General features: G+C 43.9%; 1 protein-coding gene across 1 annotated transcript in view; it reads left to right on the forward strand.

Moving 5' to 3' along the window:
- The window catches only part of Sox5 (SRY-box transcription factor 5), a gene marked incomplete at its 5' end in the record, with an annotated part of 134,091 nt that overhangs the window by 80,928 nt on the left and 27,160 nt on the right, over positions 1–26,003 (forward strand). Inside the window, 2 exons of the mRNA XM_050135237.1 lie at positions 8,929–9,106; positions 21,019–21,164. Of these exons, the coding sequence (XP_049991194.1) occupies positions 8,929–9,106; positions 21,019–21,164 (324 nt within the window). The remainder of the gene's footprint in view (positions 1–8,928; positions 9,107–21,018; positions 21,165–26,003) is intronic.

Here is a 26,003-nt window from a genome sequence, read left to right on the forward strand (position 1 = left end):
CCCTGGCCTTCTCCTCCCTGTGTCTTCTTCACTTACCCCCCCATGTGTGTGTGTGTGTGTGTGTGTTTGTGTGTGTGTGTTTGTGTGTGTGTTCCATCTTTCCCCAGGGTTCTCTGCCTTACACAATTTGATTCTCATGAAAGTCTCCCAAACTACAGCACATCAGTTAACTGTCATAACTGTCACTAAGCATTAAGCAGCCAGTCAGTGGCTCGCCAGACACTAGAGCCTGTTGCCCCTGAGGACCCACACAAGTGCGTATGTGAGCCCTGAATGCGGGGCCTTTCATGGAATTGACTGGAGTTTTGTGAAGTTGCTGGTATATAATTGTGTCCCCACCCCCCCGGTTGTTACCTAATGATAGCAGTCTGCTTATTCTAAATGTCCCCCAAGGTCTAGCAAAATTACCTAAACCAAAAGAGACTATTAATAACTTCTGAAAGGAATTGTTGAGACTTCTGAGCTCATTTCAGGTATTACATTTTGCTTTGTTTCAAGATCACGGTTCCTCAGCATTTAAATCCGTTTTCATTATAGTTGTTTCTCTGATCATTTTTAGCTCTGAGTTCAGGGGGTCTGCCTTCTCCTCATTTGATGATATTTAGACTGTGCACCTGCCTGTGTGGTAAGAATTCCTTCTCTAGAGTCAGGAGTGATGACACTTTGTGCATGTAGGCAGAGTTACAGCTGCTAATGTCCCCAGTGCGGAGGTGGAATAGAACTGATCACTGGCTCTGCCATGTCTTAGAGTTGGTTTTTTGTAAACCTGTGATGCTCTATGAACTCCAGTGAGTGTGTATGTGTGTGGGAATCCAGCCCCTCTTTGACAGTGTGGACAGGCCATGCCTCATTTCTTCCCATGAGCCTCCCTGTGCAGTGGTCAAGTAGCTATCACAGAGCATTCTAGTGACCACGTTAAGGAATGGCCGTGGGGCGCCAAGAACACATTACAGGTTTATAAAATGATGACCAAGTCTATCAATTCCTTTAAAGCACTTTTTAAATCTTTTGGGGATTTGCATGTAGAGGCTAATAGGAGAAGCCGACATGACTATTAACATCAATTGTTGCTGCTCTGTTTCCTTTAGCCTCTTGGTTGAGTATATTAATCACTTTAGAAGATGACACACATCACCCAGATATCACCACCACCCGAGGCCAAAGGGGCCATCACTTGTGAGTCAAAGCCATGTCTGAAACTCCATCCTCATGTGGGAGGCTGTTATTTGGTTCCCGGCTGCTCAGCAGCTCAGACCCAGAATAATCATACAGAAACTGTATTAATTAAATCACTGATTGGCCCATTAGCTCTAGCTTCTTATTGTCTAACTCTTACATCTTAATTTAACCCATTTCTGGTAATCTGTGTATCACCACGTGGCTGTGGCTTAAGGGCTACAGTTCTGGCATCTGTCTCTAGTGGGGGCTACATGGCTTCTCCCTGACTCCACCTCCTTTCTCCCAGCACTCACTTTAGTTTTCCCACCTACCTAAGTTCTGCCCTGCTCTAGGTCCAAAGCGGTTTCTTTATTCATTAATGATAATCACAGCACACAGAGGGAAATCCCACACCACACATTTTATTGCCTCATGGTATAAGTGATTCAGCAGATATTATTGGCTACACTCTGCTTCTCTCCTCGTCACACACAGGAAAATGTGCAGACTTTCTGTAAGAGGAAAAGGGAAATTCTCAGCTGACATTTTTGGAAGTAAATTATTGAAATTACGTTTTGTTGAGTGCTTTTCTAGAACATTTTAGAAGAGGAGAGGTTATATTGAGAGAAATTCAAAGTATCAAAGTTCAAATAAAGTGTAAAAGCATTAGAATTTTAAAAGAGAAGGAAAATATAAGCAAATAGGTCTACAGATTGTACCTAAAACTGAGGATGTTTTCTGACAAATGACACTGGGTGTCCTTATCCCAGGTCAGTTGGCCTCCCACAAAGCTTTACTTCCTAATTAGGGGTGAAAGACTCCTCCAGGGAGATGTATTTGATTGCTGAAACTCAGACAGGGGTGTTACAAAGATAGAGACCAAGGATAGTGACAAACATCCTACAGAGGACAGTAACCCAAACCAAAGAACCGCAAACCAAAATAGTTCTACAGCTGAAGATGATCAGGCCATGTGTCTAGTTTATCACAGTAGGAAGATGGCAGCTGCACGGTCTTTATTTCACCTAGTATCTGACATTATACTCTACACTGTGGGTGTCTCTGTGATTTCAGGTGTGTGTGTGTGTGTGTGTGTGTGTGTGTGCGCGCGCACATGCATGCATGCAAGTGTTGAAGTTAGACACTGGATATCCACATCATATTTTTGGATAAAGAATCTTTCAGTGAACCTGATAGTTTATAGTTTCAATTTGACTTGCTGGCCAGCAAGCCCCAAAGATCCTCCTGCCTCCATCCCCCGAGCTCTTGGGGCTCTGGATGAGTGTGGATGCTGAGGATCAAGACTCAGTTCCTCATGCTTTTGCAGCAAGCACTTTATCCACTGAGCCATCGTCCCAGACCCATACTCTTGCTGTGTCTATCACACCCTTCTCTTTACGTAGGAAAACTCTGTCCATTATAGAATCCAGCTTTAGGAGGACCATGGGAAGGTAGAAAATGAAAGCCAAATGAGAAAGGAGCACATTGGGGCTGAGGTATAGGATTCAGAGTTTGTGTGTCCTACAGCCAGATCTAAGGGCATCCCTGCTGTGGTGAAAGCAAGCCTACACCAAACATCTGGGACTCTGCATGCAGTTTTAATGTAAAAATTTACTCCTGAGAAGGAGCTTCCATCCTGAGTGATTCATAAGGTAGTTGAGTTGATATGATTCATGAATTTTTAGTATTCATGTATAATAACCATTGATTAATGGAGGGAATACTGCTCAAATAATTATGGATGGATTGATGGTGGCCCATTTATTTTTTAAGAATTATTTTTCATGTGTATGAATATTCATATATCCACTGAAGTCAAAAAAGGATGTAACTTGCAACTGAAAAATACAAGTTGTCATGAACTGCCATTTGGGTGCTGGGAATTGAACCCAGATCCTCTACAAGAGCAGCCAGTGCTCTTAACCTCTGAGTCATCTCTCCACTCTGATGTTAGATTGTGACTATGTTTATATAATCTTACGAATTTCCAGTCAATCAATATAAAATGACAAGTGTCTTTTTTCCAATAATTAATATAGATGAAAATTTAAGGAAGTGGGAATTTGAGATCACCATGACATGGCCTCACCAGATCCACATTCGCTATTGACAAGTAGAGAGGCCAAATAAGAACTTGAGTTCCAAATTCTAATTACTTTTCCAGTTGAATTTTGCTCCTTCCTCCCAGTATGGATCTAGTTCTGTGTAGTAAAAGACAAGGAAGAAGATAAGACCAGTAAGCAGCTTAGAGAACTGGAACCCAGTCTTGTAGCTCTAAAATTTGTCAGAAAGAAGTAGGAGATTGAAGAGCAGAGAAAAGCAAGTGGCCAAGTGGCTTCTGAAGAAAGCCTTCCTCTTTCTTTGATGAAATAGTGATGTAAAATCACATTTGATTTTTCTTAGTTATTTGATGTTTTCAAAGCATGAAAATCCTATGTGTTGTTTGATTTTTGTCAAGTTGACACAAGCTGGGATCAACGGGAAGAGGGACCCTCAGCTGAGTAAACATGTCCAGGGATTGACTTGTCGGCAAGTCTGGGGGCGGGCATTTCCTTGGACACTGATTGCAGTGGAGGGGTCCAGCCAAGAGTGGGTGGTGCCACCCATGGGCAGGCAACTTGGTGTGTGAGTAAGAAAACAGGCTGAGCAAGCCATTAAGCAGTGCTCCTCCATGGTGTCTGCTTTGGTTCCTGCCTTCAGGGTCCTGCTCCAAATTCCTGCAGATTTCCCTCAGTGAGGGACTGTGACCCGAGAAGTGAGATAAACTCCTTTCCTTTCCATGTTGGTTTCCATGATGGTTTTATTACAGCAACAGAAAACAAACCTAAGACAGTATACAACTATGCAAAGGAGCATGTTCTCAACGATAGACCTGCCAGAAGCTATAATCTGAAATACATTTTAATTTTGTTACCTTATGGTATTTGCATAGAATGGTCCTGGGGTCCCCGATGATGGCTCTGCGAGCTGATCTACAGCTGTAGATTCGGGCTGCATTCTTTGCTTCATCTAATCCATTTCTTTACCTCCTTGTAGGACTGGCTAACTAGGATAATGAGTAATCAAGGCCTCTGCTCCTCAGGCCCCAGCTGTTAAATGAGATTGTACCTCTCAGATGAGCCGAAGTAGCTGCTGCTGAATGCAGCACGGCTGTGTTAGATGTTTGCTTGTTATTACTTGCTTCATGTTCTCAGGCAACGAAGATAATCCAGTAGTTTATTAAAAGTCATATTTGGCAGTAGATTCCTAAAATTTCTCTCTGGAGATTCAGAATTTTATCTCTATATCATTCTTGTACCAGGTAGGATGTTTAGGTTGCTGTGATTTAAAACACTGAGATTAAAATCAATTTAGGGGAATAAAGGGTTTATTTGGTTACACTTCCAGGTTACAGTCCATCAGGGAAGGAAATCAGGGAAGGAACCCAAGCATAAACTTAAAGAAGAGACCATGGATCAACGCTGCTTGCTGGCTTACTTGCAGGCTCATGCATTGCTAGCTTTTTTATACATCCCGGGACCACTCGCCTAGAGAATGGTGCCACCTACAGTGGGCTAAGTCTTTCTGTATCAATGAACAATCAAGAGACTCCCCCCACAGACAAGCCACACATGGGCCAATTGTATAAAGAAAATTACTCTATCAAGACTTCTTTCCCAGGTAATTCTAGAATATGTCAAGTTGACAATTGAGGTTACTAGGAGAGAGACCTTAATTTCTCAACAAGTAGTCTAAATATCAACATTATGAAATATTTTATGTGATACAACATAGACAATAATCACCAAAAGTTACTAAATTGAGTCAACTGGCCTGCATAGCTTTTGCCAGAATATGAAATATCAGGCATGTGTATGACTTCACTCTTGAATCTACATGAACTTTTGTGTGATTATGTGACATAAATATAAAGTCAGGTTACAGTTCCAGCATATACAAGAAGTTTGGCTCCTAAACTGTAGGATAAAAGTGAGTGTGTATGTTAAGAAAGCATGACATCTCAAAGCTTTCACTAGGTTTTACTTAGAACTATCTGAGCCCCATGCAATAAATTATTGGTTACTTGATAGCATCATCGGTGATAGACAGGGCATGGTGGCACACATCTCTGATCCTGACACTTGAGAGGGAGAGGCAAGAGGATCAGGACAACAAACAAACAAATCATCGTGGTATTGAAGATCAGATGAGCGATTTGGAGTATCTATAATGAGATCTGCGAATGTAAATAACTGTCTTCCAGGAGCTGAAATGTGTTTGCTTCAGCTTACATGGCTGTTTATGTTCAGATGTTCATAAAACATTTATCATTTGGAATTATTCAAAAAGTAAATAAATCCTGAGGACTATCATTTTATGTATAAAAGAAACAATTACAAAGTCACAATGATTTTAAAAGTTTCACTGTGGCAACCTCATTTGACTGTTGGCTGAGGGGCACAAAGGAAAGTGCTCTCCTCCCTGCTTGATGGTGGACTGGGGAGAAATGTTTCCCTGACCTTGGAATTTACTCAGAGGCTTTTATATGCGAATTATTGGTTTATGTCATAATGTATGCTTTACCGGTAGGAATAGAGGTTGACCTTGCTAAGCAGTTCAATTATTTTTTTTTCTAAATAAGAAACTACAAGTGAAGTCCAAGGTAGATAATGTTGTGCCTTCCACGACTATGGCCACACCCATAACCCTGAGAATGCACACCACCAACAAAGAGGTCTGGCCCATCTTACAGTTAAGTGCTGTAGAATTATCATTTAGTCAAATAAACAATAATTAAGAGAAAAATTGGAGTGTTCTGCAAGTTTCCTGTTCTTCACGAGTAATGGGCCTTGCTTTGTGATCTCAGCAGCAGTAAATTATTAAAATGGACCAAATTGTGAGATATAATATAATGGAAGAAAATTATTGCGCAGTTCCCAGCATCCGGGATCATACATGCGAGTTGCCATTAAATATACCGATAGTCTGTCACACCGTGGAGCAGAGTCCAAAGGGCAAATGTGAATGACATTCCTATCAAACTGGAACTGTCAACCTGTCACATGTCCTTGGGGCCCTGCACTTTCTGCCTTTCAGACATGTGCCCTGCCTTGAAGGACGCACTGAGAGATCCAGAGCATCTTTAGCCTCCATGAACAACCGAGTCGCCCGTCAGCATGCACCTGTAACAGCTGTTAGTGTTTAAAGCTCAGACATGTGGCACTCCACTGTGCCGTGATCCCCCATTCCCTCCAGTCCATCAGTCCTGCCACTCCTCCCGCAGGTCCACACTCACCCTCTCCTGTCTCTGTGCTTTCAATCTCCCACTCCGGATGTGGGGATGCACCTGCCTTATCCTCCCACCATCTCACTACACCGTCAGGGGCAGTCACTCCATTTAACTTGCCAAAGCTTCCCCAGGAACATTCTACAAGGGTTGTTGCTCCTATCCTCAGGACGCCACTGAAGCCTTGGCTTTCACACAGCGGGTAGACACAAGCGCGCTGTGTGGTAGGGAGAGGAGCGGGTGGGACATTTACAGCTACACAGTAAGTAGTCTTAATAATCTACCAGGCTGTCAGGATCCTAACTGATGGAGAAGGTACGGATTCTTATCCCAGAACTCCTCACTCTGCCCCCTGCACCAGGCCAATCTTTGTAGCGCTGGGTTTTTATGCACACAATGGTTTCTAATTTTATTAGTATATATCCCAACCAAATTTCAAAGAATGTAGTCATACTACATATTTTAAATTGCATACCCTTCCATCGAGGAAGCTTTTTGAAACCTAATATAATGTTTTTTTAAACTGCCTCTTTTATAAATCAATAGCTGCCAACCTTCCGAGTACAATAGAATTACTGGAAAATACTCGTTCAAACACAGGTTGTTGGACCCCACGTCCAAGTATCTGTAACAGTTTGCCCTGCGGCCAGTTCTCAGCTTCACAGGCAGTGCTGGCCTGTGAACAGCCCTTCAGAACCGCTCATCATGAAACGGACACACACATGACTTGAGGGTTTCTGCCAACTGAGGTTCTGACTGAATAGCTCAACCAAGAGTTCCACATTAAGTAGAAGACCTTTGTACCTTTTGAAGTGTAAAAATAATTTTCTCTAAGTCATATACCCTATCAGTGAGGAAACTATCTTATTTTACTACTTACCAAGAGTCTATTAATGAATAGAAATTCATATAATAGCCATTAACTTACTATATTTCTCTGATGGTACCAGATGGCCGATTTGAATTACCTCATTGGTTTAAACAACAACTACAACAAAGTGTGCTTTTCTTTTCAGTGCAAATCAGATCTAAAGAAAGTGGTTATAAGAATCCTTTTATCTAGTTTGTCCTCTGGTTTCTTAAATGCGCAGAATCTATAACTTTATCGTAAGACCCCTTCAAAACACCACCTTGCACAACATGCCTTCTTGTCTTGTGTCTTGTGTCATTTATTTTCCCTATAAAGTGATTAGTTTTAGTAGCTTGTATATACATATATGTGTGCATATATATGTGTGGATGTATATGTAATACACATGGTCAAATTCTACTGTCCCTGAAAATCTAAAAGTTCCAGTTTAGCTATGTGTGAAGCTTTTCCTTTTAGTTTATTTTTTAAGAGGTATAAATGGCTAATTGCAGTGAGAAATGCTTCCAGAATTTGCTCATATATAGACATACATGTATATTTGTATGTATAATCATGTATGTATATAGTGGATAGTTAAATTTTTGTTGAGATTAGCATATGCCTGCCTGCTCTTTATTTACCCTTTTTGATTAAAGATATTTTCACTTCAAATAAAGTTCCTGCTTATATATATTACATATACACTTAGCTCATGAAATAATATTTAAAAGGAATTGAACATTTATTCTATAGTAAAATTTCAGCAGTACTGAATCTGATATAAACAACTGTTAGAATATTCTAATTTTAGAGCAAAGGAATAAAATAATTTGTAATGATGAGCAAGCAATGCAGTGTTGCCTTTTCTGATTCTCATAATGCAATAGAAACAGCAGAACTGTATCCAGAAATGCTATCGGAGCTAGTAGAGAAGGGTATAAAATTGAGCTATACTCTCCAAGCATAAAATAATAAATGTCACTAACTGTACCAAACTGGTCTCATACAGATGTTCATGCCAAGGAATATCTTGAGCATTCTTCTGGATTCTATGTTATGAATGTGGTGATGTTTGTTTGGGTGTTTAAGTAATAGAGAATTATCATAGTGTTAATCATGTTTATTCTCATTTGTAGATAAAAATTTAAAATTATTTCTGTGAAACATGGGGAATAATTATTTTCTTAGAAAACTGTATTAGTTTTATTTATTTTTTTATCCAATTGGGAGAAAAGTTCTATTCAGAGCCACACACACAGAGGTGGTTCAGGTGCTGTGTCTACACCAGAGATCTAAAAACAAAAGCAAAACAGAAAAAGCTGACTAGCAGCATAATCTTCTATGAACTGTGTATAAATGTCTCTCAATGAAAGGGCATGTGTTCAGAGAATAGCTTCCTAAGAGCAGTTAGCCCAGGCTGCATCACGTGAGAGCTTTCTGTGGGCAGTAGCGAGCATGTGCACTTGCCGCTGCACACCAGGGCTCTGTAATGTGCCGTTGAAAGGGACTCTATGTCAGCAGCAAACCAAGCACTGTAATGGTGAGTGTAAATGTTGAGATCCCAGATGGGAAATGGCAGGCTGTGGGGCAGTTTGTCTCGATGTCTCTGATTAGCTTTTCCTCGTCACAGCTCATGTTCTAATGATCCTTGCAGGATGAAGTGGCCCAGCCACTGAACCTATCAGCTAAACCCAAGACCTCTGATGGCAAATCACCCACATCACCCACCTCTCCCCACATGCCAGCTCTGAGAATAAACAGTGGGGCGGGCCCCCTCAAAGCCTCTGCCCCAGCAGCGTTAGCTAGTCCTTCAGCGAGAGTTAGCACAATAGGTAAGTTCTCTTTCTCTTGTTCTTGTTGACTGTCCATTTATGGCAACTGAATGAAATCATCTAAGATGGTGTGTCACACATAGGCTGGGGACGGCTTGAGCAAATGAGGGAGATGTAATTTGAGTTACTACCATAAGGTCTGTTTAAACATGCAAGGGAAATTTCTGCTCAAATTTCTACGCCCCTGACAAGCTAAAAGCACTAGTTATTGTTATGTGTGAAACTTCGCCTTTTACTTTATTTTTCTGAAAGAGGCATAAATGTCTAATTGTAGTGAAAAGTGGTTCCAGAATTTTGCTCCCAAGTTTCTTTCCTTTTCTCTCACTGAGATTTTTTCCCATTGTTGCGATGTGTACAATGTATAATGAGGGATCCATTTTGTTCGGGTCAACTGTCAACCACAGAATATGAAATTTGTTCACTTCCACTCTGAAAACTCCGACTGCACACAAACAGGGGCTGTGAAGAGCAGCCTTTGGTTTGCCTGTAACTACAGTTTCTGACGAGTTAACCAACACTATTATTTTTATTTTTCACACATGAATTAAAACACACTCAATTCAGCACATATTCCTCGATACAGTCATTCCTTCTCTCTGATTAGGAAGCCTCCAGCACAGATTAGCCCCGGTGTAGAACACGATTACTTTGGGAGGTGTTAGAATCTAGTTCATAAATGCTAAAGGCTACACCAGAGCACAGCTGTAATCCTGTAGTCAAAGAGGTGAGTGTTAGATGCCTGGGAAGAACCAAGATCGACTAAGTGACAAACAGCGCTACTCAAACTAACCTTTGAAGAGCTGATGTATTCATAGGCATTCTAGCCTGTAAGAAAAGAAGAGACGATCAGGAAAATAAGTGTCTATGAAATGCAGGAACTTGCCTAGGAAGCTGAACGACATGGCAGAAAGTAGCAAGAGAGAAAATGGGACAATGTGGCTGGGATGCGATGGAACACGCTCATATGAGATTTTGACTTTCCCTTCTTAGAGCAAGGTGATCAGAACTTTAAGTATTGATGAATGAACGACAGTGTCTAGTGAAAGCGCTGTTGTCATGTGTGGTAGCCGTGTTGTTCCCTGAGGCCATGAAAGGAAGTCTGACAAAGCCATCTCTCCAGAGTGCAGACAGAGGCGCAGGAGTTTCAATTAGCACGAACAAGAAGAAAGTAGGGCAGAATTGGAAGGAAAACATACAAATGAAACTTAGTATTTGCTGACTTCCAAGAACAAGGAAGCACTTACCTACAAGTGCTCAGGAGGAAACAGTGAAACTATCTGATATGCCAAAGCACAGAGATTATTACTTGCCTAGAGCATTTCACCGGAAACCAGTGTGTAAGAACCACAGAGAACCAACTGGATTAGCTAACAGTTGTATAAAAACCAATCCACTGCCTGCCCTTCACTGTACACTTGCTCAGTTTATAAGGGAAAACTCAACTAATTATTGCTGCCTTAGGATATTTCAAACGATTGTAAGCAAAGATGCTGGCCAGAGCATCAGACCCCTTTGGACCACACTGGAGGCAGACAACTCATTTGCCGCACCGGTAGCTGGGAACCTCCATTTGTAATCACGGGAACTCTCCCTGTAGCTGCTTATAACATGGCAGGATAACTTCCCAGGGAGAACAGAAAGCCAGGGTGCTTGTGGCCTGTTCACCAAATCTGCATCAAATCTGTTCTACTGAAACCCCACCCCGCAAAAAGAGAATTAGCCTCCAACTTCTGAAGGGAAAAATTTCAAAGATTATTTGAACGTATTTTAATTCTACCACACATTTTTCTAGGTAAAACACTTCCGGAAAAGACTGTTCAAAACAATGAAGAATAAATGCCATGTATATAAGTAGTATGGGAAAGTCTTCAGTCAGTGCAGTAACTGTCAGAAGCACAAGGAAGTCACACTGGGGGGAAAAGCCTATATATGTAAGCATCGTGGGAAAACCATCAGTCAGTAATTAAAGCTCCTGGTAAAGGCATCAAAAATCTCACACAGAAAAGACATCCTATTTATGCGAGCAGCTTGGGTAGTTTCCATTTCTTCCAGTCAGCTCTAAGTTCATAAAAGAACTTACATGGCAGAGAAACAGCTTCACGTGGAGGTTCTTTGGTGGTGGCACATTCTACAGAAGAGCGGAAGAACACGAAACAGAAAGGCCCTGGGCTGTAGCTGGTGTTCACAGATAGCTAGACTCTGAAAACCAAGGGGAGCGATTCCAGCAGATTCCCCACTGCAGCAGTTTGGAGAACGAGGGCAGCCCAGTAAAGGATACCGTTCAGTCAGCGAGGTGGACTTGCCTTGTACATGTGGGGTTGAGAAGTAACTGGTGAGTTGAGTAGACATGGAGATAGGTAGGTAGGTAGGTAGGTAGGTAGGTAGGTAGGTAGGCAGGCAGGCAGGCAGACAGACAGACAGACAGACAGAGACAGACAAATATTCCTCTCCAAAGAGGAAGAGGACAAAGGCAGAGAGATGCACAGCCCTCAGTGTGAGGCAACAGTATTTCCATCAAAGAGAGAGGACGGCTGGAAGGACGGGCCTGAGGAAAAGGAGAAACTAGGTCTTTGGTTTGAGACAGAAAGGAATAGAAAATTAGTCCAGGTTCACAGACACTGAAAACTAGACATAGAAAAAAAAACATATTTTCAAATGTTTTAATTTTACAAACCACAACTGCAGATGATTTGTTAGTGAGAATTCAGCACGGGGCAGGGGCATTCCTATGAGAACAGAGAAAACCGAAGGCTGGAACCTGCACGCACATCTCACCGCTATGCTCTGTACTCTGCTCAGTCCTAGAGGACAGAAGACTAGGTTTGCTTCTGTGTTCTCAGCATGGAAGAAAATATTTGACTTGGCAAAAAGGGTTCTCTTCCTTTAAAAAATGGAGTTCATAAATATCACAGTGTTGACATCTGGCTGACTTTAAAATATGATTCAAACTCTGCTTTCTAATAGAATTATTATATATATATATAAACTTATAGATAAACATGTATAACCATATGTACATGTGTGTAGATAGTTTTACTTCAGCATCCCCAAAGAATAAGTTTAGCCGAGTATTTTATATAAAGGCAAGGGTGTATTTAAAGATACTTATCCTATGGATTTCTCTGTTACTGTAAGAAAACATCTCCTTCCCCCACCCTGTTGAGGCCTCTCGCCATATCTACAGCCCTCATGTTTTCCAAGGGTTTGAGGCGACTACAATTTACTTTTCTCTTTTCAACAAATGTAGATGTTGAAAGCTGAAACTCTAATGAGAAATAATGTAGTTGGATAAAAGCCGGGAGGATTAATGGTGTTGGAAAGGTCACCCTGAGAGAAAAATTAATGTGGTGGGCCATTAATAAACCATGGAAAACTGTGGACCAAAAGATAACTTTGAGTTATCCTTAATGACACTCAGCTTTTTGCTCCATATCTATTAGCTACACATACAGAAAGTGACTTTTTGAGGTTGGTGGCCACTATGCTCTAATGAGTATGTTCTACAAGAACGCTCTTGATTGGCAGACACGTGTTCACAGAAAACAGTGCTTCATCACAAACAGCCCAAAAGAACACTGGATCATTTGAGACTCTGGGCAGATGTCAATGTGTCTGCACAGGCCCTCTCTACCCATGTTTGACATATGTTTATCTACATAAACACTCTTCCAAGTATTTTTTTAATCTATTTCCTCATTGTGTCTATTCTAAAACTATAGATCCTTAGCTAGAGCAGACACCCATGCTATCTAGTCCAGCATTCCTACTTTGTAGGGAACCGAGGCAGGTAGTTGCCTGCGCAGGCATCCAGAGTAAATTCCTTGGGGACGTAAACAGTCGTATGGCTCTAATGTCATTTGTGTTTTAGTGACAAGAAGCCAATCCTGGGTTTCCCAGAGGCAGAGCCTGAACTTCATGACTGAAGATCACTCTGCAGCCCCCTTATTTTGTTTTAATGAGATGTATGTGTGGTAACTGTCTTAGTCAGGGTTTCTATTGCTGTGAAGAGACAGTGAGAACAGCCATTGTATAAGGAAAACATGTCACCAGAGGTTATCGCCATCGAGAGAAGCACGGCAGCCTGCAGGCAGACATGGTGCTAGAGGAGCTAGGAGTCCTACATCTCTACTCACAGGCAACGGGAAGTGGTCTGTCTCACTGGGTGTGGCTTGAGCAAATATGAGACCCCCCAAAGTCCACCTCCACAGTGACACACTTCCTCCAACAAGGCCACACCTCCTAAAAGTGCCAGTCCCTGTGGGGACCATTTTCTTTCAAACTACCACAGTAACCTAGCAATTAATTTGTCTGTACTTACCTCCTTAGGGAGGCCAGCAGTTTGTCTGTCCTTACCTCCATAGGGCAGCAGCTGAGGTCCCTGACTGGGCATTCTTTCTGGCTGCATGTTACCTCTCTGACTAGAGACGTTGTCTTACTGGCTTATCTTTCCTCTCACCCATGAGAGTGAATGTTAAATACCTTCTGTGTGGGCCAATGCACGGCTGAGCACGTAAGGGTGCTTATTGCTAAGCCTGACACCTGAGTTCAAATTCTAGGATGTATATGGTGGAATGAGAGACCTGACTTATACAAATTGTCATCTGACCTCCACACACACACAAACACACACGAAAGAAAGGAGGAAAAAGAAAGCAAGAAAACGAAGAAAGGGAGAAAGAAAAATGAAAAAATAAAGAAGAAAGAAAATGAAGGAAAGAAAAAACCTAAAACATATTTAGAAAACACCTTCTCTAGGGCACAAATTTTCAAACCGTGGGAAGCAGCAGAAGCAGCATGTACCGGGGCTTATGAGCTCGGAACCCTTACACGCCCATGAAAACTCAAACCACTTAGGTTGTCCTTGATAGGCACAGACTACCTAATCAATGTAAAAGGAATTATGTTCAAGAGCATTGATTGCATTATCAACATAGCCCAGGCTGGCCTCGGACCCTGGAGCATCACCTTCTAGCCTCCCTCCTACGTCCTGGGATTGCAGCTGTGACCCACTATGCCTGGATATGACTTTACATTTTTAATGAGGAAAAAAATGACATGAAGGATACGCTGAGACAAACTGCTCGCTGAGATGAGCCACTAAGTGGGAATATTATAATTCGCAGAAAGCCGTTGTTTCGCCAGGAAGTGAACAGTGTCACATTTGCACGGCATGTCATAGTTTACACACTGTTGCCACGTTTCTGATATAACTCTGACTGCCTCAGTTGCAAAACTGGGTACTGTGTGTTTGGGTGCTGGTATTTAATAACTGCACACAAGGACAGAAAACTTTGTGGAAAAATCATGAGAAATTCCATCTTCAGAACTAGAATGTTTTGAAGGATCATTGAGATGGTTCAGTGGGTAACAAGGATTTCCCTATGAGCCCGAAGACCTGAGTTGAAGGCCTAAGACCCACATGCTGAAAGGGGAGATATGACTCCCATAGGTTAACTTCATATCCCACCCGTGTGTCGTGAGAGTCAAATGTGTATGTGTGTATAGAAAGTCACATATACATACACACACACTAAACAAACTTCATCTGAGTAAATCAAAATGTTTACTTACTATATATAGTAAGAAAGAATTTGCCTTGTCTTGGTATCACTGACCTTTTAACAGCTCTGTGTCGTGCAGTGGCGGTTCCCATTGAAATGAATTTGGAATCACGTAAAGGCAGGCACTCACAGAAATATGTGCACATGCCTTCAAAACAGAACAAAAAGTCACACTAAAAACACATGCCCTTGGGCGTGGGGAGACGGCACAGTGGATAAGAGCATTTGCTGCTCTTGTAGAGGACCAGATTTCTGTTCCCAGCGCCCACATCAGAAGACCCACGCAAGTCTGTAAGTGCAGCTCCAGGGGAGCCAATGCCCTCTTCTGCCTTCTGAGGACACTGCGCTCATGTATGTGCACATGATGAGGCACACATGTGCACACACACACGCATGCATGCACACACAGAGACACACAGACTCAGAGAGACAGACAGACAGACAGAGAAAATTAAAAGTAGAAGAGAATATTCTGCCCTGAGTCAGTCGTGAACTGACAAGCCAAGAAGACATGTTAGGAAAGCACAGGCCTGGGTGACAAGGAAAGCATCCACAAGGCATCAAAGGAGCAGATAAGCCGGCTGCACAGAACTTGCCTGGTCTATGTCAGAGAAGTCCTCACAGACAGAATAATGCCTGAATAAATTTCCAAACACAGCAGAGAGGGAGAGCACTCAGAAAATGAGGGACTTACGAGACAGGCACTAGGAAAGTCTTGGGACTGGGTGACCTCCCTTTGAAACTCATGTAGGAACTCCTGAGAGACAGACACAGGGAGCATGGAACAGTCAAACATCTGACAACCGAAGAAGCTTTTAGGCCCCGCTAAAGCTCTTGGCACTTATCGCAGAACGATGATTTGGGGGAGACATTAAAGGCTTTGGAAAGGTATTATGTGTCCAGGCATGGCTGAAGGCTGGCATTATCACTGGGAGAGTCTCAAGGCACACACCCATAGCCAAGGCTCGGAAGACAGTTGGCATTACTTCAGTGTGTCCTACAGTTACGAGCTGTGACAGACCATCAGGTTGTGGAATGCTGCTTTAAGCACAAGGGCACCAAGAGATGGGTTTTTAAACAGAGGCTTTTACATCCAAATAGTTCGTCTGGAAGCAGAGAAAAGGCAGACTGGGAAGAAAACTATGAAGATAACGAAACAGTAAAGATAGGATTAGCCTAAATGAAGAATGGGGTGACCAGCGAAAACAGGGACCATGGGGTGGGGAGCAAATGTAAGGGCTGAGGAATGAGTGGCCAACAATGAGACTTGACTGTCTGTTATCCAAGTAAGGGAAAGAATCTAATCTTAGATAGCATCCAAGTGATGGGGTAGGCAACTGGGAAGTTTGTGGGATACGGGAAGGGCGGCCTGGGGCAGGAGGGGATAATAAGTTCTGGGATACACAGACTGCCTGATGGGCCTCATAGGGCACGCAGGTAGAGGAGCCTAGTGGGAAGCTATCTGAGCACTAACTAGGGAATGCAGCTGGCAATAGTTGCTTGTATTTGTTTTTCTACATGTATGTGTATATCGATGTGGGATAATCTCTCAATTCTGAGAGAAACAATGAAGAATATAGATGGCGGGCGAGGAAATTAGTTCCTGACTTGTACGCACGAAGAGCTTATTCAGTCCCTGGAGCCCACTTAAGCAGCTTAGCCTTGCAACGTGCGACACTGGAAGACCAGGTCTCGAAATTTAAGGTAGATGATCCCTGAAGTTGAGTCCTGGCGTTCACATGCATGTTCACCTAGGCATATTCACGTACACATACACACAGAAACACACACATATACACACCAGACAGAGAGAGAGAGACAGAGACACAGAAAGACAGAAGCGGGGAGAGAGAGGGTGACAGAGACAGAGAGACAGAAGCGGGGAGAGAGAGGGTGACAGAGACAGAAAGAAGGGAGGGAGGAAATTTTCAGAGTGTTTTTAGCAGTACATGTAAAACACGAAGGCATGTGAAAAAAATCAAAAAAAATGGGAGTTAAAGTTTTAGACTCAACATTAGTTATCTCATTCAAAATATCAACTAGAAGTCATACTGTCTGTAGCCTTCCAACTTCCCCCCCTGGAGTCTGTTAAACTACATGCGTAGATCCTGGTTATAGATGTAATTGCTGCCTAAGTCTGTAGACAAAGACGAAACAAAAAAACAATCAACAAAAAACAAACAACAGCAACAAAAAGCAGATGACCACTTATCAAATGGCCATTTTTTGGTGTGGCATTTTGATCTCTAGCAGACAGGCTTGCATTTCTGAACTTCTGTTTACTTATTTAGCACTGGGGATCAAACCCAGGGCCCTGTGTGCCAGGCAAGTCCTCTTCTCCTGAATAAACAGCCCACGCCCACACACGGATGTCCATGCCAACCCTGAATGCCATACCTTCACAGTTTTCATTCCCATGACCACCACAAGAGTGCCAGGCGGATTCAGAGAGGGCACGTGGAAAAGCAGTTATGGGGATGAAGTACCTCCTCACAGGCCAAGTGCCCGTCCCTCCCTCGCACGTGGCTCCACTTAGGCTCTCATCAGCGCTGCATTGGTTTCACAGCTGAGAAAAATGGAAGCCAGGGAGATTGTTTCAATTTGTCAACTATCACACCTTCCAGAAATAGAAACCCAGATCCATTGGAATCCAGTCTGCTGATTCGGCTTCCTTCGCCAGGCCTTTTTGTAAACAGAAAACTGACGGTGAACGCTGTCACGGGACAGTTGTTATGTCGGCAGACTGCATCAACTCAGCTGATCTTGACACCGTTTGCTGATGTCGTATCCTCTCATTTAAGCAGTGAAGCAGTTGAGAGGAAAGTCAACTTGAGGGGTTGCTGCGTGACCAAGCTAAGGTTTTAGGTCACAATTGGTTTCCTTAGTGACTGGGAAGCTGCACCAAAATTTAAGGAGCAGCTGAAGAAACTTTCTGAGGCAAAAATATGGAGGCGAAGAGGAAATGGCGGCAGGATGAGGAGCATACTTTCTGACCTGTGAAGTGAGGAGAGTCCACACTGTCAGGGTGTCCAGGAGGGCCAATCTGCAGGCAAGGGGAAATACTTTGAAATCCAGCAACTCAGAGAATACGGGAAGCAGCAGAGCCGTGTTAGTTCCAGGCAGCCAGTGAGGAGAGAACGGAAGAGGGCAGGGCGCGTGCAGTAGCTTTGGGAAGCTGGGTTTCGAAAGGGAGAAAGCCTAAAGAAGAAAGTTTGAGGACAATCTTTACCTGCTTGTTTTTTTTTTTTTTAGAATATTTATTTATTTGTTATGTATACAATATTCTGTCTGTGTGTATGCCTGCAAGCCAGAAGAGGGCACCAGACCTCATTACAGACGGTTGTGAGCCACCATGTGGTTGCTGGGAATTGAACTCAGGACCTCTGGAAGAGCAGTCAGTGCTCTTAACCTCTGAGCCATCTCTCTAGCCATACTTGCTTGTTTGAAGGGGGGAGATAACCTCACATGCTGAGAGCTGGGTTAGGAGAAAGATGGTTTAAATATAAGAAACTTAAATGGGGAGCAAGAAAAATCTAGAACTTGAGTCTAGGGCATCTCTGATGACTAGAAAGAAAGCTACCACTTTCAGTGAAACAGGGATGGAAATGTAGTTAGAAGGGTAGGAGAGGGGGTGAGGGTAGAAAGGTTGGCACCATAGCCAACCGTTCTTTCTAGAGCTGGAGACAAGGACATGGGTTGATATGGGAGCCAGCAGGAGAAGAAAGACATTAGGGGGATGTGATAAGATGAAATCATATAGACACAGTGAACACAGCCATGCTGTGGTTGAACTCTAACATATAAATGGCTTTAAGATTTAGCAGAGCAGATACCAATTTTAGAACCTAACACAGCATTACCACTGAAACACAAGGGTCTCTAAAAGCAATGTTTATTTTAGAGCCAGCGCCTATTTGAGCCCGAACCCACACTCGGCAGAGTCAAAGTGGCCTCTGTTGCAGGCAGTTTACAGTTAATCACCTCCATCACCCCTTGCATTCCCCTTGCATCCATATTAACTGTTTTCCTACACTGTCCTATCTTGGCCGTCTGTAAAAAGCTTAAAGAACTCATGGTTTTATTCAACACCATGTGCTAAACCGTCTCAAATATATTTGTGTTCTGGAGAAGCTAAACAGACCATAGAGAGACTAAATAGAGTATAAAAGACACACATTGCCAGGTTGAGCAGAGACAGGGGTCAGGGGCCAGGACAAGCAGGCTGGTCCTCTCAGGATCTGCCTAAACAAACACGCCCAAGCTTATCACAGAAGGGCTGGATTCCCACCCAGAGTTACAGAATACATTGGGGGGATAACATACTGAGAAGGTTGTTCAGGATGCCGAGGGCAGTGGCATAGTAAGCAGGTCCTTCCTCGGCAACAGGTAAACACTTTATATAGTCCTCGGTCTAGATAGTTGTTCCCAGTTCAGACTGTGGGTATCTGAAGCAGCGTTTTATTGTTTGGATCAATAACAGTGATTACTTCTGAAAAGCAAAGTTACCATTCTCAAGATCCACGCTTTGTGTGATCTCATCTGAAACACACGGGGACCTGAGAAGATGCTGGGACCAGGACTTGTCTGTGATGAGGAAGGCCAGGGACCACCGAGGAGCCATCCTCCCTCTGTCGAACTCCCATCCATCTCTCGGTAGAATTTTTGAGCAGCAAGGAACTATTTGATGTGTTTTGGCAATCAGCGGGTCAGACAGAAGAGCTAAGCAATGAGGGTGTGTGTAATCTGACATGATTAGACAAGGCTCTTTAGTACCAGAACATTCATAATGACACAAAGAAAGAGTATTAATAACACTTTCGGAGCACGGCAGCTAGCCATTTTATATTTCCTTTCTTTAATCTTAGTGTTTTTCAACAAATCGTGGGATTTAATAGCGTGTTTTGGCAGATTAGAGGATTTATGGCCCAGATGTTTTTTGTTCTAAAAATGGATTAGGGTGTAAAGTTTGCTGGAATTCGTGGAACATGTTGAGGCAAGCCGGTCATTTTCTGTGTGATTAGTGCCTGCCTTCTGTCTCATAGTCCTCCATCTGTCACAGCTCGCCAATGGATCTGCTTAGATTTAGCCTCATGTCACAAACAAGTCCCTTTTCTGGGCAATTTCATATTACAGATCCATCCCATGCCATTTTATGCCCCAGTTAAAAGACAGAGAGAGAGAGAGAGAGAAACAGAATATTAGCCATCCTTTAAATATTTGCTAATGCGCTGTTTTTTCCCCTCTCAATGCCCTACCCTAAAATAATGCAACTCTGCACAGGAATGAGGAGCAAATAAATAAATAAAGGGCAACAGTTGAGTTGAAATCAGTTTAGAATCCCTTCGCTCCCTTTCTTACCACCCTTCAAAACTATTTCCGGGGGCTCTCTCTAAGCCTGGGGTGGGGAGTTTCAGATGGCAGCTGCTCACTTGACTGTTGAGAGTGAGTTCAGAAAGACTAGAGTTAGCAGTACCCACATTGCCTTACCAGTTGCAGGCTCCCAGTGCCATTCTGTGCTTGAAGTCTAGTCTCATGGTCCTTAGGAATTTAGATACACAGCAAACCACTGCCACCCGTGGTTCAGCTCCATAGCAAGTGAATTTACGGGTGGTGGAGGGGGGTGGTGTTTCTTCCAGTCAGCTAATAAAGATTTATTCCATCTGTCTTTCGCAGGCCTGATTGTACTAGCCACAAACTCTGACCTGACTCTTCTGATATCTGAGAGACTTGGTAGTCATGGTGATTCCCAGGGCACAGATCTATGGTAGAATGCACATGACCTCTGCATGGGAGTAAAATAAAGCCATATATTCAAGCTTTGGAAGACTCAATGCTTCATGGTTAGGAGCATGTACTGTTCTTGCAGAGGTTCCCAGTTTGGTTCCCAGTAGCCATGTTAAGTGGTTCATAGACATGTATGACTCCAGCTTCAGGGAGTCTGAGAATCTCTTCTGGCCTGTGTGGACGCTGCGCTCACATAAATATGCACACATACAAACACACAGAGACATGCACACACAAGTACATGCTTGCAAATTTAAAACAAATTCACTCAGGTATTGACCTAAAAACCTAGGTAAAATTTTATTTTAAATTTGTATTTAGAAGTAACTAAACATGGTGTACGCCTATTTTTTTATGGTTATTTGGCAGCATTTTCAGATATGACTACGTGAATCAGTCACCCCCAGTTGCGTGCTCATTCATTTATTACAGATAAGTTCCATGAAGACACTAGGTTCTGCCATCTCCTAGCCACCACCCCACTCCCCGAAAGAAGTAACGGCCATGGCCAAAGTCAGCCTGTCCCTCTCCCGTGCAGTTTGTATATCTGTTGTGTCTCATCCCCAGGTTATTTAAATGACCATGATGCTGTCACCAAGGCAATCCAAGAAGCTCGCCAGATGAAGGAGCAACTCAGGCGGGAGCAGCAGGCGCTGGACGGGAAGGTGGCCGTAGTGAATAGCATAGGTCTCAACAACTGCCGGACAGAAAAGGTTAGTGCAGGGAGCGCCTTCCTCTCCGGAGTGCTGTGAGGGCAGGGATGCTCTCCTCTTCCCATCCTTTTCCTGACTATCTTGCCTTCCTCTGCGGAGTGCTGTGAGCGCGGGAATGCTCTCCTTCTCCCATCCTTCTCCTGACTGTCTCCAGAATGATGGCTCCTCCGTGCCCGTCTCCCATCGGCAAGGAGATCCGGAGCCCATCCAAATCCAAACAGTCTAGCAGCGGGAAGTTTTACACTATTGCACCCCAGACCTTACGGGGGATGAACGCTGCCCTTTTGCTGCCAGCGTGTATTAAAACAAAGTGGCGTTTGCAATGCTGTGTCTGAGGGAAAGTTTTGCCTTCCAGAGATACTTAGCTTGTATTTGGGGATCAGCTGGATTTGAAAACACGGAATCTTCTTTAGTCGGCCTAAGCTTGGATGATACCCTGGCTCCTGAGCCTGTCATAATGTTGCTCCTGTCAAGTGTTAGGGACTACAGAATTGGAAAGTTTGACTTCATCATGACACAAAATGTGCTTTGACCTTCTGTATTCTACCCAAAGCCAGCAGAGCATCTGAACTAGCCAGAGACATGATGGCTCCATGCCTTTTTATTTGCATGTAAGCTTTGTTTTACTTAGGGGGAAAAAATGTCACTACAGCATGCTTGGAGCGGTGTACTTCTTTAGGTAGTATCGGAATGAAAGTGTGGGATGTTGAATGAATTCTTATCGTCCTGTGCATACTGTAGGTAAGGGGCGGGGTGTGGCCAGCTGTGTATCAGTGGTTTACACGTCCATCCTCCTGAGGGGCACCGAAGTCTGGCAGAAACTTCTCCGAATGAGCAGCTTGCCCCGACGGTTACCTCTCTAGTTATAGAGAACTGGAAAGCTAAGTGCCCCGAGGAGAGCACAGGCCAACTTGGGGCATGACCCTCCCCAGCTGCTGCTCTCTTGGGTCCTCACATGAGGAAATCTCCAGGATGGAGAAACAAGCCCACTTCTGCTTCCTCTCCGGAAGCAGCAGCAGCAGCAGGACCAGGATGCCGTCCGGCAAGCCTGCAGCGCAGCTCTCCCAATTCCTGTAGCCCAAGTGAGACATCGGGACAGGAAGGGACGGCAGAAAGAAACATGGTGGCAGCCCTAAGAAGGAATGATAGCAAGCATGAAGGGATTTATGTTCAAATATTTGAACATTCTTGAAAGGCGCTCCAGCAAGAAACCCTTTCCCCTGCTCCCTGCGTGGAAATGAGTTTAACACTTGGCCAGATGCTAACGCGAAGTGACGGGAACCATTCCTCGCAAGCACAGCTAAATCGCCACTATTTGTTAAGAGCTTTGAATTCAGCTGCGGATGCAGCAGATTGTTGCATTCCGTGAACATCTGTAACCCTCCCCCTTGTTTTTAATCCTCCAAAGCAGAGACAACTCTACCTATCTCCCCCTTTCCCCTCCCCTGCGCTGGCTGGGAATTGTCAAGTGACAACCGCCCAAATCCTTTTGGACAGGAAGCCTTCATCCCGAATTCTATATACTTGCAAAATAGGTCTTGTGGTTGGATCCGGGAGCCCATTAAAAGCACTTTGATGGTATGGAAATCCATCTTCATGAAGTTCCCGAAGCCCCTAAGCAGCAAGCTGTTTAGTTGTGGTTACAGATCAGTCATTCACATCGGAGGGCAATAATTGTGCTGACGGCTTGTAAGGCAACAGGAGTACATAAAATAATCCCAGGTCCTCCACCATGGCAATGGGAGTTAATCTTCTCTAATACAGATCAGCTGCTGCGCTCCTGCACGGCTGCAGTAACTCGGCAGCCTTCTGTTTAAGTCACAGCAGTGCCGCCGCCTGTGCTCCCTCTAGGCCAGGCGCGTGCATGCCAGGGAGTCCTTGAGGCCACTTCTCATCCCACATCCATATCCATGAGCATTTTACTCCACCATTCTGGTTAGTGCCCTTGTTTGAGTGGCAGGCATCGCCATTGCCTTTGCCGGGAAGCTTTCCTTCCTCTTTGGTACAGTTGCAACATCGATTTTTGCAAATCTATTTTTGAAGGAATAACCTGCCGATCCCCGCTAAGGAGCAGGGTCTCTGCCACTAACCTCAAGGGTCTTACTGATTGGCTTCAAGATAGTCTTAACGGTTTTTATCTCTTTAGAGTTACTTCTTAAAACTCTGTAATTAGACAACTCAGTGTGTGTGTGTGTGTGTGTATGGGTGAATGTGTGTCTGTTTGAATGTGCACATGAGTACAGGTGCCCACAAACAGAGCCCTGGAGTTGGGACACAAACTCAGGTTCTCTGCAATGTGAGCTCCTAACCCCCGAACGATCTCTTTAACTCAGCCTTGAATTTGTAATGTTTCTCTATTTTGAAGTGGAGAGCGTATGAAAATGGAAGCCTCTCTCTCTCATGTGACAGTGTGACACTTCTTTCTGGAAAGGCATGCAGCCCAAAAGGGCCTCCCAATGGCACTGCAGCACTGCAGGGGATCACTGGGTGCGCTGCAGGGCTGGCACAGGCAGGGACCATCATGCTCGCTGGCTGCCTTTCTCTGCTGTATACACCTTGATGTCCATTCTGCGCGGATCTACCTCTGTCTCTTCAACCTAAGGAGAGGTGATGATAATGTCAAACTTGCATCTCTGCAAAAGTAATTAGTCAACATTCACACCTACTGTGTGTTACTGGCAGTCTTGTGTGTTGGGGGATTGGTTTTGAACAAGAAAATAGGAAACCTGCTGTCAATTTAAGTAAAATCTGTTGCATATTTTTAGGTGTAAGTCCCGTCTATCAAGAACAGAAGCCAGGTTGCTTAGCATGTCCAATCAATCATTTATCTGTGATGGCAAAGGTGAATACATGTGCTCCATGAGGAATTAGCATCATGTACCTTGGCTGTCTTTCCCCAGTTCCTGCCCTTCTCCTAGGTTTTCAGAACCGTGCAACTGCATCCATGGTCAGTTCACAGGCAGGTTAGCGGTTAGCTTGAACTTCCCTTGGCAGCTCTCAGAGTGACACCTCAGTAGACTGAATGACAAAGTCCTTTCGCATCTCACTAGCATTTTCTCATGCCATTTGAAGTCCCCAAGGAATGCCATCTGCTACCTAAAGTGACCATCTGGTTGGAGAGATGGCTGAGTGGTTACTGTTAGAGAGGACCAGCGCAGGTTCCCAGCGCCCATGTCAGGTGACAACAGGCTGGAACTCAAGCTCCAGCAGATTTACCCCTCTTCTGGCCTCTGAAAGCCACCTACATACATGTGTGCACACACACAATTCATCCATACACGTACTTACACACACATACACACACATACACACACACACACAATTCATCCATACACATACTTACACACACACACACACATACACAAGTCTATGATAAATAGGAGGGCAGCAGTAAGATGGGAGAATGGTAGGGTGGGGTACTGAGCAGAGGGGACTGAAAAGGTCAAACTACCCTCGTGCTGTACACCGGTCCCAAGATCCAGGTAATTAAAGTCCTGTACTGGGGGTCTCTTCCCTCGGCTGTACAAACCTTATGCGTGTTGACTTTTTGTCACACGTGAAGGTCTCAATTCTAAATAGCTGTAATTGACCAGCAAAAACAATTGGAGGCAAGAAGACGGACGAGGGCAAATGTTCGACGGGTGAAGTGTCCCGAAACGCATGATGAGAGTCATTTTTACTGAAACACATTTTAATTGAAGACTTCTAAAAGATTTTTCACTTCTTTACTTTTCTTGGAAGTGTTCCAGCATACCCAAGAACTGTGTGTCAGGTTTCTTGGAAACTCTGGTACACAGTTATTTATAATTGTCATTCCTGGTTAATTATAGGATGATTGTATATTCAAATAATGTTATCTTCTGCCATCCATCTCTGCCACAGGTGACGCTGTAGCAGACACCTTGGTGCCAGGGGTGGGAAAGGAGGCAGCTCAGGTAGGGAGACACAGAAGTGTTCGGAGCTCTGCTTTCTTAGCCCAGATAGGGCAGACTCTTGACCACGCAAGCAAATGGATAGCAGGTCTGAGCTTGGCAGCTCCGAGTATGATCACAGCGCCTGGTTTGGTGCTGTGCTGACCCTGCCAGGCAGGGTGACTGCATCAGAAGCTTGAGCGCATGTCGGCAAGGAGAAGCTCACTCGAAAGTCCCCAGATCCTTTCTCTCCTCCCAAATGTGGTTTTCCTTGGAGTAGTGAACCCCACGCTGTCGTGTCTGTTGGGACACGTTTCTCAACAAACAGGAGGAAATGTGAGTACAGGAACTTACACAAACAGTATTTCACCACCATCAAATGAGAGTGTTCAAAGGCGAGATTCAGTCATTCTTTTTTCTCAGCTCCATGATATCTGGGCTGAAATCTCTACTACTCTTGATTTTTATTTTCCCTTTTGGGTCGCAAAATGATTAATGTACCTACAACCAAACCACCCATCATCCAGATGCTTCAGGGGAGGGGGATGTCTTCTCTTTGCTAAGCTCCGTTCACATGGGCCTCTCTCTGCTAGCTAGCTTCAACAACATCTCACTGGCTCCAGCTGGGTCCATATGAATTTAAGGAAATCTTCATAAGCTGCTCACAAATCCTTTCTGTAATGGATCTAGAGAATCTCTCTCTCTCTCTCTCTCTCTCTCTCTCTCATGTTAAGCGACACTTTGAAATTAAAGATGGCCTTAGTAGAGGAAAAAAGAAGTGTCAAGTAGGTATTGGACAGCAAAAGGCGCTAGTCAGCCCAGCTATTGCATTAAATATGGCCTTGGAGTTCACAAATACCTATCAGCCCGAGTTGTTCTTCATAACCATTGCCCCTCCCTGCCTTTAGCTCCCCCAATGCTGCACATC

Source organism: Alexandromys fortis, unplaced genomic scaffold (genome assembly GCF_014885135.2).
Source record: "Alexandromys fortis isolate MF-2015 unplaced genomic scaffold, M_Fortis_MF-2015_v1.1 scaffold_21, whole genome shotgun sequence".
Lineage (NCBI taxonomy): Eukaryota > Metazoa > Chordata > Mammalia > Rodentia > Cricetidae > Alexandromys > Alexandromys fortis.